The 14,293-nt window shown below is 40.6% G+C and overlaps 1 protein-coding gene across 2 annotated transcripts in view; it reads right to left on the minus strand.

The window, feature by feature from the left end:
* The window catches only part of ERCC6 (ERCC excision repair 6, chromatin remodeling factor), a 77,477-nt gene that overhangs the window by 19,363 nt on the left and 43,821 nt on the right, over positions 1 to 14,293 (minus strand). For both annotated transcript variants that reach the window (XM_025212985.1, XM_014523502.2), the window contains exons 8-11: positions 8,317 to 8,487; positions 7,606 to 7,782; positions 6,010 to 6,126; positions 4,183 to 4,278 (exon numbers count right to left, since the gene is read on the minus strand). In XM_025212985.1, the coding sequence (XP_025068770.1) occupies positions 4,183 to 4,278; positions 6,010 to 6,126; positions 7,606 to 7,782; positions 8,317 to 8,487 (561 nt within the window). The remainder of the gene's footprint in view (positions 1 to 4,182; positions 4,279 to 6,009; positions 6,127 to 7,605; positions 7,783 to 8,316; positions 8,488 to 14,293) is intronic.

A 14,293-nucleotide genomic window follows, 5' to 3' on the forward strand; every position in this document is an offset into this window, starting at 1 on the left:
TGCCTAATATAAATCTTCACAAAGGAGTCAGTATAAACTCCTGTACAGCTGCCTTCTCAAATTTAAGCCCATACAAGGCACTTCCAGAGGGACACTGAAAATCACTAACATTTGAGCACCTTGGCTACTTTACCATTCCAAGATCAGAAACAGAATGAGAAAATTATCAGTGGGCAGCTCACACTTTTATGGTAGAAACAGACATTGCCTGACATCTCATTTGTGTCATTTTGGGTACGTCCACATGAGTGCGCACGTGTGGTCCGTGGCACTGCAGACCCATCTGCAGTGCTGCAAACTGCATGCACTGCATATGCAGGTGTTTCATAGTTTCAAAGTTGGTAGGGTCGGAAGGAACCTGAGCAGATCATCAATTCTGACCCCCTGCCATGGGCAGGAAAGAATGCTGGGGTCAAATGACTCTGGGTAGGTGATTATCTAGCTTCCTTTCGAAGACCCCCAGGGTAGGAGCAAGCACCACTTCCCTTGGAAGTTGGCTGCAGATCCTAGCCTCCCTGTGAAGTAGTGCTTCCTGATGTCTAGCCTGAACCTACTGTCAATCAACTTACGGCCGTTATTCCTAGTTAGTTCTGGTAGTGCTCGGGGGAACAGGGACTCTCCCGTTCCCAGCAGGTCCCCCCTGGTAAGTTTATAAACGGCCACCAGATTCCCTCTCAGCCTTCTCTTGTGGAGCCTGAACAGGTTAAGGTCCCGTAGCCTCTCCTCGTAGGGTCTGCCCTGCTGCCCCCTGACCATGTGATTGGCCCTCCTCTGGACCCTCTCAATGCTGTCCGCATCCCTCCTGAAGTGCGGTGCCCAGAACTAGATGCAGTACTCCAACTTTGGCCTGACCAATGTCGCATAGAGGGGGAGGATCACTTCCTTGGACCTGCTCGTGATGCATCTATGGATGCATTACAAAGTGCAGTTAGCCTTACTGACCATGTCCTCACATTGGCGCCCCATGTTCATCTTGGAATCACTAGCGACTCCAAGATCCTTTTCTGCCTCTGTGCTGATGAGAAGGGAGTTCCCCATCCGAGGCCAAGGTTCTGCAGCCTTGGGTCCACCACGATCTGCTGGCTGGGGAATTGGCTCCGTGGTTGGACCTAGAGGGTGGTGGTTGACGGAAGTCAATCATCATGGTGCCCTGTGACCAGTGCGGTCCCTCAAGGCTCTGTCCTTGGACCTACATTGTTCAACATCTTCATTAATGATGTGGACACTGGAGTCAGAAGTGGACTGGCCAAGTTCGCCGATGATACCAAACTTTGGGGTAAAGCATCCACACCTGAGGACAAGAGGGCAATCCAGGCTGACCTTGACAGACTCAGAAAATGGGTGGACGAGAACCTGATGGTGTTTAACACCAAAAAATGCAAGGTTCTGCACCTTAGGAAGAAAAACCTGCAGCATGCTTATAGGCTCGGCAGTGCTATGCTGGCTAGCACTACGCATGAAAGAGACTTGGGGGTCATGATTGACCACAAGATGAACATGAGCCTGCAATGCGATGCTGCGGCTAGTAAAGCGAGCAAAACGCTGACTTGCATGCATAGATGCTTCTCAAGTAGATCCCAGGACGTCATTCTCCCGCTGTACTCGGCCTTGGTGAGGCCGCAGCTGGAGTACTCCATCCAGTTTTGGGCTCCATAATACAAAACGGATGTGGAGAAGCTTGAGAGAGTCCAGAGAAGAGCGATGCACATTATCAGAGGTCAGGAAAACAGACCTTATGACAACAGGCTGAGAGCTATGGGACTCTTCAGCCTGGAAAAGTACAGGTTCAGGGGTGATCTGATGGCCACCTATAAGTTCATAATGGGTGTTCACCAGGATCTGGGGGAACATTTGTTCACCAGAGCGCCCCAAGAGATGACAAGGTCGAACATTTATAAACTCCTGCAAGACCGTTTCAGGCTGGACATAAGGAAGAACTTCTTTACTGTCCGAGCCCCCAAGGTCTGGAATAGCCTGCCATCAGAGGTGGTTCAAGCACCTACTTTGAACGCCTTCAAGAGAAAGTTGGATGTTTATCTTGCTGGGATCCTATGACCCCAGCTGTCTTCCTGCCCCCGGGGTAGGGCGGGTGGATTCAATGATCTTTCAAGGTCCCTTCCAGCCCTAATGTCTATGAAATCCTATAGGTATGCTGTTGGTTCTTTCTCCCTAGGTGCAGTACCCTGCACTTGTTAGTACTGAATCCCATCCTATTCTCATCCACCCACCCCTGTAACCTGTCCAGATCTAGTTGTAGCCTGTCCCTTCCTTCTATTGTGCCTACCTCTCCCCACATCTTAGTGTCATCCACGAATTTGAACAAGGTGCTTTTCACCCCCTCGTCCAAGTTGCTCATACTTTCCAGCCACGCTTGAGGGACTCTCTCAAGCCCTCAGGGCACCCGTCTGCTTTCCCTGCTCACAGAGAGGCACCCCAGAGAATTTGGGGTGCCTTTCCATAAGCAGGGAAGTTGGGGTTCTCTGCTCAGCCAGACCCACTCCCCAACAATTGCAGAAGACAGGTCTAGCTGAGTGGGGAAAAGCCCTGCTTTTCATATTCAGCCAGACCCGCTCCCCAGCAATTGTGAGGGATAGGTCTGGCTGAGTGGAGAAAGCAGGGAGATCACACTGCCCCTTGTACTGCACCATCAAGGGCAAGACAAGAGGCAACACACATTTTGTCCAACAAAGCAAAACACTAAAGCACAGCTGATCCATTTTATTAGGTAACATCTATTTCTAGCCTCGGTGACATAGCAACATGCACTATTATGCACAATGATCACTCAAATCTCTTTGGGATGGTGAAGGGGAAGAGGGAGGCACAGAAGATTGAAGGTGATACTATCTCTTTTTCTCATATAGACTTGTGCACATTTTAGCAGAATACCTATATTCTATACTGAAAATGAGACAACATATGGAAATGTGCATCTAACTCTGTATCACATCAAGAAAATCACATTTCTCCTTCAAAGGACAGTCCTATCCTGTGAGAGCTTCTTCAGTAGGACTAGAAAGCACAGTGCCTGCATAATGCATACTGAGGGGTCAGCTGGATCAGAGGCTGGAAATACAAGACTCATAGAAAAAAGAAGTACATTTTACATAAATTCTATGCCAATTATTGCTCTTAGTTTTTCCTCAGGTGGAAATAATGCTGGCATCTGCTGTGCCGAGTGTCTGGTCATTGACTGTTGCAATAAGGACACAGCTCGGAACTGGAGTTGCAGCAAATAAAACCCTTGCAGTTCATTTTAGTCTATCCATGTGTTGTCGTAACAACATAGATCTTACAATTCTGTCAACTCAACAGTAGAGAAGGATGAGAACTGGCTATTAAAAGGTACCAGTATATGATGTTGCTTTGCTACTGCTGGCCTGAGCAGCTGGTTAAAGCACTGTATGTAGGATTCTGTAGTCCTCAGAGACTGCACCCTGAAGAGCAAAGAGGACAGAAGTTATGGGATATACTGTAAAGTTTCATAGGCTGTATATGGATCCTCTGAAATAAATGGGACAAGAAAGTGTGGGATATTATGCAAGCTCACTTCATACACTGAAGAAGTTCCCCTCCCTTGCAAGGTGAAGTATACTTCTTCAGACACCACTACTGCATTCTCCCTTCTAGAAGAGAGTGTTATGGTGCTGAAAGCCAGTGACACTTTTGGGTCTGTACTAGGACAAAGCTGCACAGATCATAAGTTCTTCTGCCTATGATTGCTCTTCAGGTAGAAATTAAAGCTCCAAGTGGATGCTAGGAAATACTCCCTCTTTCAATAAAACAGATTCTCATATCCAAGTCAGTATTCAAGCTCGTACTGAACATGTAATGACTTCCTCAACCACTAGTAGTTTCAAATACCTTTCTTTTTAAAGGACTCCTGGGTATCTTGATTAAAAAGGTGCTTAAGCAACAAAAGTCCATTGCATTCTATTACTTTTGTCTTTAGGCTCTGCAGTGCAAACACCACCTGCTAATCTCTACAAATTTTGTGAAAATTTCAAGGAAAAAAAAAAAGAACTAATGTTAACAGGACTAGAACCAAAATTGCCATGTGTTTCCCCTTTGAGAACCTGCTCAGGGTCTAGAGAGAGGACTACTGAAGGGCAGTCCATGTCTTTATCAAAATGGTTACCTTTAGACTCTTAAATGCCATTGTCTACTTTAATTAATGCCAACCTGCATTTCTCCATTGAGGATCTGGTAAACTTCTTTGGAGTCAATGAACTTTTGATAGACTTGACGTTGCTCAGCTGTCAAACGGCAAAACAAGACCTATAAAAAAACCCATATAGTACGTGAAGTTATTTTTTTTAAACTTTGTACAATATGAACATTGAAACAAATGTACTGCACTTTTGATCCAGTAGAAATGCTAAATTAAGAGCTTCTGTATAGGGCCCATTAAAAATGAGAACCCATAGGAAAAGGTAATAGTGTTCGGATGAGTTTCATTTTCAGTTATTCACTCCCTTATACCAGTCTCATTCATAGTGATATAATTTTTAAACTTTACTTTTATTTTGTGTTTCATTACTTAATTATGTAATGCTGATATTCACTTAAGATAAAGGCTCTTTCAAGTGATTAAAAAAAAAATCCCAAAAAAACGAAGTTTACGGGAAATACTTTCAATACTGAATCTATGTCCCTTAAAACTTACACTCCTTTTAGGACCTCCTCAGAAAACAATAGGTTAGCACATATAATCTATTCTGTCATCAATCTTTGAATGTGAGCATATAATGATTTTTCAAATGCCCTGTTGGGCTAAAATGGAACAAAATCACTTGCTTGTATCCTGCAGGGCACCAAACATTATGCTGCATGTCAAACTCTGTACAGTTCAGTAACTGACTAGAAGAAAAATCAAATTGTTTTAGTCCACTTATGAAAGCATTCTTCAGGGAGAGCAGCCCACATTAAAATTTTGTTAAAGAGTTGGATTAAAGAGAGCAGAAGTCTGCGTGGTGGATATAGTAAGTTCATACTGATGGCTCACTGTCTGCTCCTATGCTCACCCAGTGAGGAATCACTAACGCATCCACTTGTCTTAAGATGGCACCTGTTTACATAACTTTGAGAGAAGAACGTAGCAAGGTGCAATTGCAAAGCCAACAGGAAGAGGAGACGGAAGAAAACTGGGAGCACAGAAATGAAATCTGTAGCAAAAGAGGTGGGAAAACCTAACCCAGATTAGAAACGGTTATTTCTGGAACTCACAGATACTTAAAACAAACAAAAAAACCCACCTTAAGTTATTTTTGAGGTAAGTTCAAGTTTCCCAAAAGCATTCATCTTTAGGAAGGTAGCAAGCATGGAAAATTTCAATCCAAAAATGTGAACGTATTGGAAAAAAGTATTAACCCACACAAAATGAAGGTCACAATATAAACTGGTTGACCACCTAACTACTACTGTGAATATCACACATTTCTCTAGCAAAATTAACCTCCAAACTACTTAAACAGCAACAGTTTTAATATGCCTAACAGTGATTACTGTTAGACATCAGAGGAATCATCCTAACGGCAGCTCAACTGTTTTGACTTAGGGTGCACATTTTTGGCCATACAAGGCGTGCAGTAACCACCCTCTGTAAACCAAAATGGAATGTCCTTTATGTAACTTTGCTTTTAACATATAAGAATAGCTGTGCAGGGACCAGACCATTCCATGCTGGATAGAAGAAGCTGTAACAATAGTCTTTGGAGGGCTTCAATTCCTTAAAGATGAAAAGAATGAATCTGCATTTATAAATTCTAACAGGTAATTAACAGATATTTACAAAATAAATCAGTAGTTGTTCAAGCTACTAGTCACTTTGACCTCCACATTTGCAAACATTAACTACAGAGAACTAAAAATACCAAGGAACTTTTTTGCTTCAGTAAGCACACTGTTGCATATTTTGTTGTCCAAAACCTGTTATCAAAAAAGTTGGGAAGTCTGGCTACAGAATTCAGGAGGAAGAGGAGGATCAAACTCCATATATCTTATACAAACCTGTTCATTTTTATCTGGTAACGAAAGGCTCATTTTCACATCAGCCTTCATTCTCCGCAGCAAGTAGGGATTTATGGTGTCCCGTAAAACACATGCACACTTGTAGGCAGTTTTTACCTTTAGAAGAAAAAAAGCAAAAATTTGTGTTTAATTTTCTTAATATAATGGGTTATAGGTGGAAAGTCAGCCAAACTAGCTAGTACAAACCATCCACATTATTTCTTCTACCCTTCAATGGATGTGGTTCTATCTATCTATCTATCTATCTAGCTAGCAAATTCCATGACAATTCATGTTACCCAACCATTACATTTAATAAATTGTCTCTCTCATAACAGATACCATTCATTTATTGTGCTCTAATTTGATGGAATTTATTCCATATAAAAGGAGATCAGAAACAAGAGATTTACTGGCAACTGAGACACTTCCCTCAGGCAAGTCCCTTTTATTAATGAATCCTTGTGTGTAATCTTGCATAAAACCCAAAAGCCACATGCAAAACTGCTAATATACAGACTGAAGATCAAAAAGAAGCCTGTTGGAAGCCTGCAGCAATGGTGGTTACCAGACAATACGTGAAGATTAGTGTCCACTTGAGACTATTAAAAAAAAAAAAAAAAAAAAAAAAAATCGGTACAAGAAAATCCCTATGATCACAGAAACTAAAGGTCACTCTGGCCTTAAATGCAGCATATGGTTCTGTAATGGGTAATGGATGTGTGAGATGGGTATTAACTATACGTAATGGCTAAAAATACCTTCAATTCTCTTAAAGCAAAACAAAGAATACAATAAATTATTGATATGTAAAAAAATCAAAATTAGCCACCCAATTTAGTAAATTACCAACCATGACACAAGAGAAGCACTTACACTCAGAATAAAGAAAAAACTGTAGAAGATTATGTACATAAAACATTACCAGGAAATCTTATAAACAATTCATATTCTAAGCCTCTATATAAAACTTTAAATGTTCAGATCATTTTGCAAGTAATCTATTTACTAATTGAATAAATGTAATGCATATCCATCAAAAATAAAAAAACCCGTAAAATACTGAAAACTATATTCTTAAACTACTAAAGATACATTTTAAAGAAAGACATACAAACATTTTAGTTTCCAAGATTAAATTTTGTTTTAATAACATTTTCTATTATGAGAAGGGGAATATTTTATTTGTTTAAAATTTCTTTCACTTTAGGTTTAAAGCATCTCTCTATAGCATCTGAATTCCAAATATTACAAGTGGTGAAGTCAATCAGAAATCAAAATAAAAAAAAAAAAACAAATGGACATTTCTGTTTAAGTATAAAATATGTTCTTTACATTTTTAATCATAGAATATGAATCAATTGAAGGCACCTGATCCTGCAAACACTTATGCTTTGTACTAGTGCCCAGTCCTAAAGAGAGGTATGATACCATTATTATGTGTATAAAAGTTAAAACACATGTGTAAGCATTTACTGCATCAGGGCCTAAGATGCACAGTTTAATACACATCTCCAAATAAGTTCTGAAATGACAAAGCACAGTTCCCGTTAAAATTAATAATTAACTACTAAAAATATTCTGATGCACATTTACCTGCACAGGAGAGGCATTGGAATATCCTCCCATGGTTATTGGGACAGAAAATTGTTCCATGAAGACGGGCAGCGTTCCCAATTTTCCTGGGAATACAAAGTCAAAGAGGGACCAGAGCTCCTTTAGGTTATTTTGCACAGGGGAGCCAGACAAGATGATTCGATGGGGAGTGCGGAACTATTAATATAAAAAACAAAACAACTCAGTAATAAAACATTTTTGTGAATCACTTTTTTTACAAGATTCCTGCCTCAGAAGATTGTGTGTCACATAAATGAAGTGTCATATTTTAAAATTTATACCATATTACCCCTGAAATATACATGAACTGTTTATGAGCTATTATCTATTGAAGAGACAGATCAAATAAAACTTAACAATTATTTTATTTTGGGCTGCTTTAATGATAAGCATATATTTGTTTTAAAGCCCTTTTTTATGATAATGTACAACATATTCTAAATTTGTCCTGCCATTAAGCCATTAAAAAGCTATAATGATTATTGTAAACAATTAACACCCCCCTGCAAATATATACCCAAACAAGTTAAAAAAAATGTCTTATGTTTTCATTCTTCGCCAAAGTTCAATGATTCAACGGCACATAACATAGCTGCTACCAGGATCCTGGGCCCCCTTATTTTTTCAAGTAACTTATTTTTCTAAAACAAGTACTAAATGAAATACTTGGTTTGCTTTCTGATACCGTACCTGTTTGCATGCAAGTGTAATGGCAGCATTTGGATTCCTAATTTTATGACCTTCATCTAAAATTATATAATGCCAATCATAGCTGTGGATGTTATCCTGCATCAGCCGAATGTAGGAATAGGAGGTAATCAGAATGCCATGGCATCCAGCAATTTCATGAATTAGTTTCACCTGCAGTCAAAACGATAGACAGTCAATAATTCCATATTGAAGAGATCACATTAAGACCTAGCAAACTGTGAATTTATGATCCTACTGTTGTTAGCCTACTGCATTTGGGGAAAAAAAATTGGTACTGCTGTTTTTCAATGAAACGAGCGTAATCAAAGCTGGTCATCTCTCATTACAAATGGGCAAATTCATTTAAAAAAACCCAAACTGTTTTACTGTAATAGTGTGATTCCTAAACAGCTAAAATAACTCAAAATGGATGTAAATATTGTTAAGCTTTGTAGCAGACTGAAACATAGTTTTAAGTCCATTTAGGGGAAAAAATACCACTCTCTTGAACTAAAATTCAAGACCTATGTTTGAAGGTTATAAAAAGATAAACTTCACCACCGAAATAGGTTTCTTCAAGTCCTACTGTATCTATTTCACATTTAATTGTAGCTAAAGTGCCAAACTTATGCACAAAATAGGAAAAAAATAGTTAACGAAGAATTATTTTGAAGAGATACAGAAATCTTTACATTTGGTTTGTCCTTTCTTGCATCCTGAACCAAATTCCAATATTTTCTTTTTTTGATTCCTGAACCAATATTTGTAAACTATCAAATTATTTACCTGACTTATGAGCTATACCCCTTTCTCATATTCTTCATCTGTCTTAGATGTTTAGGTATAACTCTGGATTTGGGAGAGTATTACTTTCCTTGGCTGCTTTGGTGTTATTCTGGCCTTAGTATGTCCGCATCTCAATCTAGTTTTATTTTCTTAACATGCCCTTGAGATGGGTGTTATAATCTTTTTTTATATGCAAAGAAGAGAAACCCTGAAAGACTAAGGCAACTGGCAGACATTAAAGCAGTTACATGGTCAGGATCTGAGCAATTGTGTCTCACATCTCCAAAAGACCATGACCTGCCAGGTCACACTACTTTGGGGATTAGGCATAAAATTCCCTCATTCATAATCACAGGCGGCGGAAGGCTGGGGCTAACGGGGCTTATCCCCCTCAAACACAGGGCAGTGAGTAGGGCCACAGGGCAGCCTGGGTGCAGGCTCTGAGCAGGTACAGCAGAGAGGGAAGGGCATGCACAGACAGACATAGAGCCACAGCCTGCAGCAGCCCAGCGTAATGTAGAGCACTGCCCACTACTGCAGGTAACTCTGGCATGGGGAAAGGCTGTGGGGAGGCAGATGGATGGCCCCGCAATGAGGGAAAGTGTGGGGCATAGGGAGGGGAAGGGCTGGGACGAATGGGGCCGTGGGGAGGGCTGTGGAAGGGTTGGAGACCGGGCAGCTTGTTCAGAGGTGCAGGGGGGCTTCTGCTGCTGTGTACATAGCAGCAGAGGCCCAGGGGCATACGGCCTCCAGATCTGTGCGTGCAGCAGAGGTGGGCTGCCTGCTGTGGGCTGGAATCTGAACACCGCTGCTGTTGCTTGGGAGTGGTGCGATGCCATGTGCCTGCCCCTGCTTGGCAGGAAGGGAGTTCAGCACAGTCAGTGTGAAAGCATGCACGTGTGCAGCCCCCCCACATATTTTCTCCCTCTGCCTGTGATCCTAATTGTGTAGCTGCCAGATGCTAGTACATGGGGAGCCCTGAATCAAAAGCCCATGGGGCTCTCCTGACAAGGCAGGTTTTCTACCTTGCCCTGCGGGGCTTGCACATGCACTACAGAGCAAGGTGGTTAGAGGCAGTGTGAACAACTGGGGTGCTGGAAACTCTTGGCTCCCCAGCTGCCCCTGCCCCAGATGTAGAAGTGGCACCTGGGGGGCACGGAATTCCCTGAACCATGGCTGTTTCTTTCATGGGTGCTTTGAAAAAGTAGCCAGGTGTGTGGCTATGAGCTGCAAACCCCTTTTTTAAAGGTGCAGGGAGTCACAAGCCCAGCATTGGACAGCTTCTACCCAACATTGGGTTCACAATCCCTCCTAATGTCCCTCCATGGAATCAGGCAGCAGAGAGGGTGGGGGAGAGCTAGGACCTAGGTCTGCCCCCAGCCAGATGCCACTGAACAGGCAAGGGACAGCTGTGTCCCAGACCTTGGGATTATCTCATGACCAATCCTGATGGTCAACTGAAAAGTGGGATCTGGCACAGACAGTCATGCCATATGTTCAGTTTAAGGATGTGATATAAACAAACCATAAAGAAGTTGCACAATAAGTTGTACACATGTGCAATATCTTTGTAGCTCATTTAATATAGTATCACACCATAAACTGGCTTTAACATTTAGCATGTTACAATGTATTGTGCGATTAACATCTTAACTGTGCCAAATATGCAACACCTGCCAGGGCCCTAATGGTACATATACACAGCACGATGCAATGTAAATGTATTCTACTGTCTTACTTCCATCACCCTGAGTTTTTGTAGGGAAGAATCACATATAAATCAAAAAAGTATATAAATATCATAAAGAAATATACCCAGCTTGCTAGAAATATGCTAGCCTGCATTTCAGAATCAGCACAGTACAAGGCTCCGGAATTACAGATAGTCTCTAGACATGTTAACGCGTTTGAGCTCATAAGCTTTGCTTCTCCTTGGGAATTATTAGCTAGGGTGTAGCACTAGGCTAATACAGCTATAGTACTTTCAGTTTTAAAGATAGTGAGTGCACAGCTAACTCCACATCTGCATAGTGTTTCTTTGTTCTGTGTGTAGACATACTCTAAGTGACTTGCCCAAAATCACTCTGGGAGCTTGAAGTGCAGAAAGGAAACGAACGTAAGTCTCCATCCATTAGGCTAGTACACTAACTACGAGGCTAGCTTTTTATTAGTCTGTTTGTACACTGCCTAAGAAAATGGTCCTAGGTGTTGTCATAGTATAAGAAAAATAAATACATTAATTACCATTTTCCTGGACACTAAGAGGATCAAAGATCAAAGCTTGGGAATAAAATGACTAATGAGAAAGTTGAGAAACAAAGATAATGGGTAAGTTTGACAGCAGAACTATGAACTACAGGTTCTAAAACTTATTTAATTTGCTTTCAGAAAGTTCAGAGAAATTTCTGCATACATAAGTGTCATACCTACATTTGTAAAGTTCAAGGTTACCCACTAACAATCTGTAGCAACATTTAGACAAGGAGTATCTTAACAATTTTCTAAGTGGAGTGCCTTTTTATAGGTGAACTCGCACACTGCCTGCTGTAACCATATACTACTTTTCCAAGAAGTGTGTGTATTCACTACTCACTCAGGGCTTGATGTTGCATCACTAAAACCAATGGGAATTCTACATGTGGACATTCATGCAAAAATAAAATCAGAAAATGATGACACCCTGGATATCTCCCAATATTGCAAGCACCCAAGATGAACAATAAAAAAAAAACAAACTGTCAAAGGATGGGAAGAACTGGGAAATTACAAATATGATCATGTTTCTAAAAGACTTTTGAGCTTCTAGAAAAACTGTTTTCTGATTTTCAAAATCAGAGATCCTAAAAAACAAAACAAAAAGCAACTTCTCCAACAGTCCAAAAACCAAACCACACCCAGGGCTTTCCCCTTCTCAAAAACTCAAAAATAAAGTCTTAGAGTCAATCTTCCCTTTCTGTGAAATTTCTTTTTACAACAGATTGCTGTACAACTAAAAATACAAAAGGCAAAGGATATAAATCCTGATCCAGATAAAAGAATTTTGGCCATGTAAACATTATCTACCAAAATAAGTCTAATGTAATTTAAAATAAAAGTAGAAAAATTCTCCTTTATATCCATGACAGAATATGAAATCTTTATTATCTTTATATATAAAAGCAGAAACATTCCTGGACAAAAATATACACATATAACTTAACCTTCCCTGGATCATTCTCAATATTCTTTAACGGTATGTTCTAGATTCCAAGCAACAGCCTATCATGGAATATTGTAGACATCTCTACCCAAACACTTAAGACAAATCATCTCGGGCGATTTCAAATTAAAAGCTTGTAAAATATGTAACCTCTCCTAGTTTTGCAATTAATAGGGTATGTCTGCAATTAGCCTGACTTACAGAATGCTACACTGTTGTCATTAAAAGATGTTTTGTGAAAGTGCTGCTGTTATTATGGAGGCTCAAGAGACCAATCCCTCCTAGAGGGCAAACAGTGGACTGGTAGAAAACAACAGCCATAAATCACATTGTCAGGTAGCAGAGAGAACAGGAGTGAAACATAGGCACATGAAGGCCATTCACTGTAAACACAGCACAGCAGATTCCTAGTCAGGATTTACTGAACCTGTAATTAATTAAAATTTCCTTCAAGCTAAATCTTTAATAAACAAGGATTTGTGCTGACAAGGAAAAAACAGCAACACAATTTTAACAATGCATACAACATTTATTAACTATCATTTTACTTTAACTATGCACAGACATAGTTAAGGTTATACAGCATTAGGTACAGATCTCAAAATAATTTAAAGGAAAAAGGTTTTCACAGATTTCAGAGTTTAGGTTATTTTAATAAGCTAGTAGACTTCTGCTCTCTTCACTTTGCTTATCTCAAGATGTACTGAAGTGAAATTTAACTGTATTAGGATGTCTCTCTGGAAACAAATTCAGCCTAATTCTACATGGTAATGACTACTGTTTAAATGGGACAAGTTCTGCTTAATGGCGACAAATTCAGCTAATGTCGTATGAGTAAACAGAGGTTAACTATCTTTGAAATTCTGAGGTCTCATCTATTAATAAAGAAGGAATGATGGAGTACAAGAAATGATGAAATGGAAGTAAAATAAACTTTGTCTTTTATTTTTATTCAATATAGCGTTTTATAATTTCCAATTTCAAAAAGTGGCCTTTTCCCGCCAAACCTGGATTGCTTACCCCCAAAGTGCAAATTAACAAATCTAATACACAGAAGTCAGCATTTTGACAAGCAGTAAACAATGTTTTTGGCCATGTCCTTCAGCTCATGATGAGCGCCAGGGAAATGGTTTTAAACGCACATATTTTCCTCTTCGTAGATAAATTAGAGTAACATTCTGTGGGTTTGTTGGAATCTAAACTAAGTACCTGAAAAAAAACAATTCTTTGCATGTTCTCTACCAAAATAAGCGGAATTTATAACATTTTGTAAATAAATAGGGGTGTGCACCAATAGAGATTTTGGGGGCCAAGTGAAGATAGCCAATTTTTAAGGAGGCATATTGGCTGATACCGATCCAATTTCTGACATCAGCCCGGCAGCTTGGAGAGCTGTGTGAAGCTGGTAGGCCTGGTGTGGTGGAAGGGAATGGGGGGAGGGGGGACAAGCAGTGGGAGCAGTGGCAGGGGCCACCAAACAAGCCGCCAGACCAGTGGCTCCTGCATGAGTGGTGTGCAGCAGAGGGAGCTGCTCCCTCCACAGTGGGCAGCACTTGCCCCAGCCCCAGCCCCTGCCCCACTCCTCCCTCACTGTAGGGGCCTTAATCTGCCCCCCCCATTCCCCTTCCACTACACCAGACTTACCAGCTGCACACAGCTCTTCAAACTTCCCGGCTGTGCTCCTTGTCACCTATGTGCTGCGCTGCAGCTGCATGTGTTCGTGGGCCATTTATCAGCCAAATTACTGGCTATAACAGTCCGATTTCCAATACAGACAGTTTTCTTTATATTGGTGCCAATCCGATATCGGGCTGATGTATTGGTGCACCTTTATAAATAGAAATGTAAATTTGGTGCTCCCATGTCAGAATCGGAATTCTCTGTCTCTCTATTGCAGAAGTGACCATATCTTCTGGACAGAGAGGCAGTTAGCTGTGTTAGTCTGAAATCAGGCAGAAGACAGGGGAGAGATGCAACTTATAGACTAACTAA

Source organism: Alligator sinensis, unplaced genomic scaffold (genome assembly GCF_000455745.1).
Source record: "Alligator sinensis unplaced genomic scaffold, ASM45574v1 scaffold163_2, whole genome shotgun sequence".
Taxonomy (NCBI): Eukaryota; Metazoa; Chordata; order Crocodylia; family Alligatoridae; genus Alligator; species Alligator sinensis.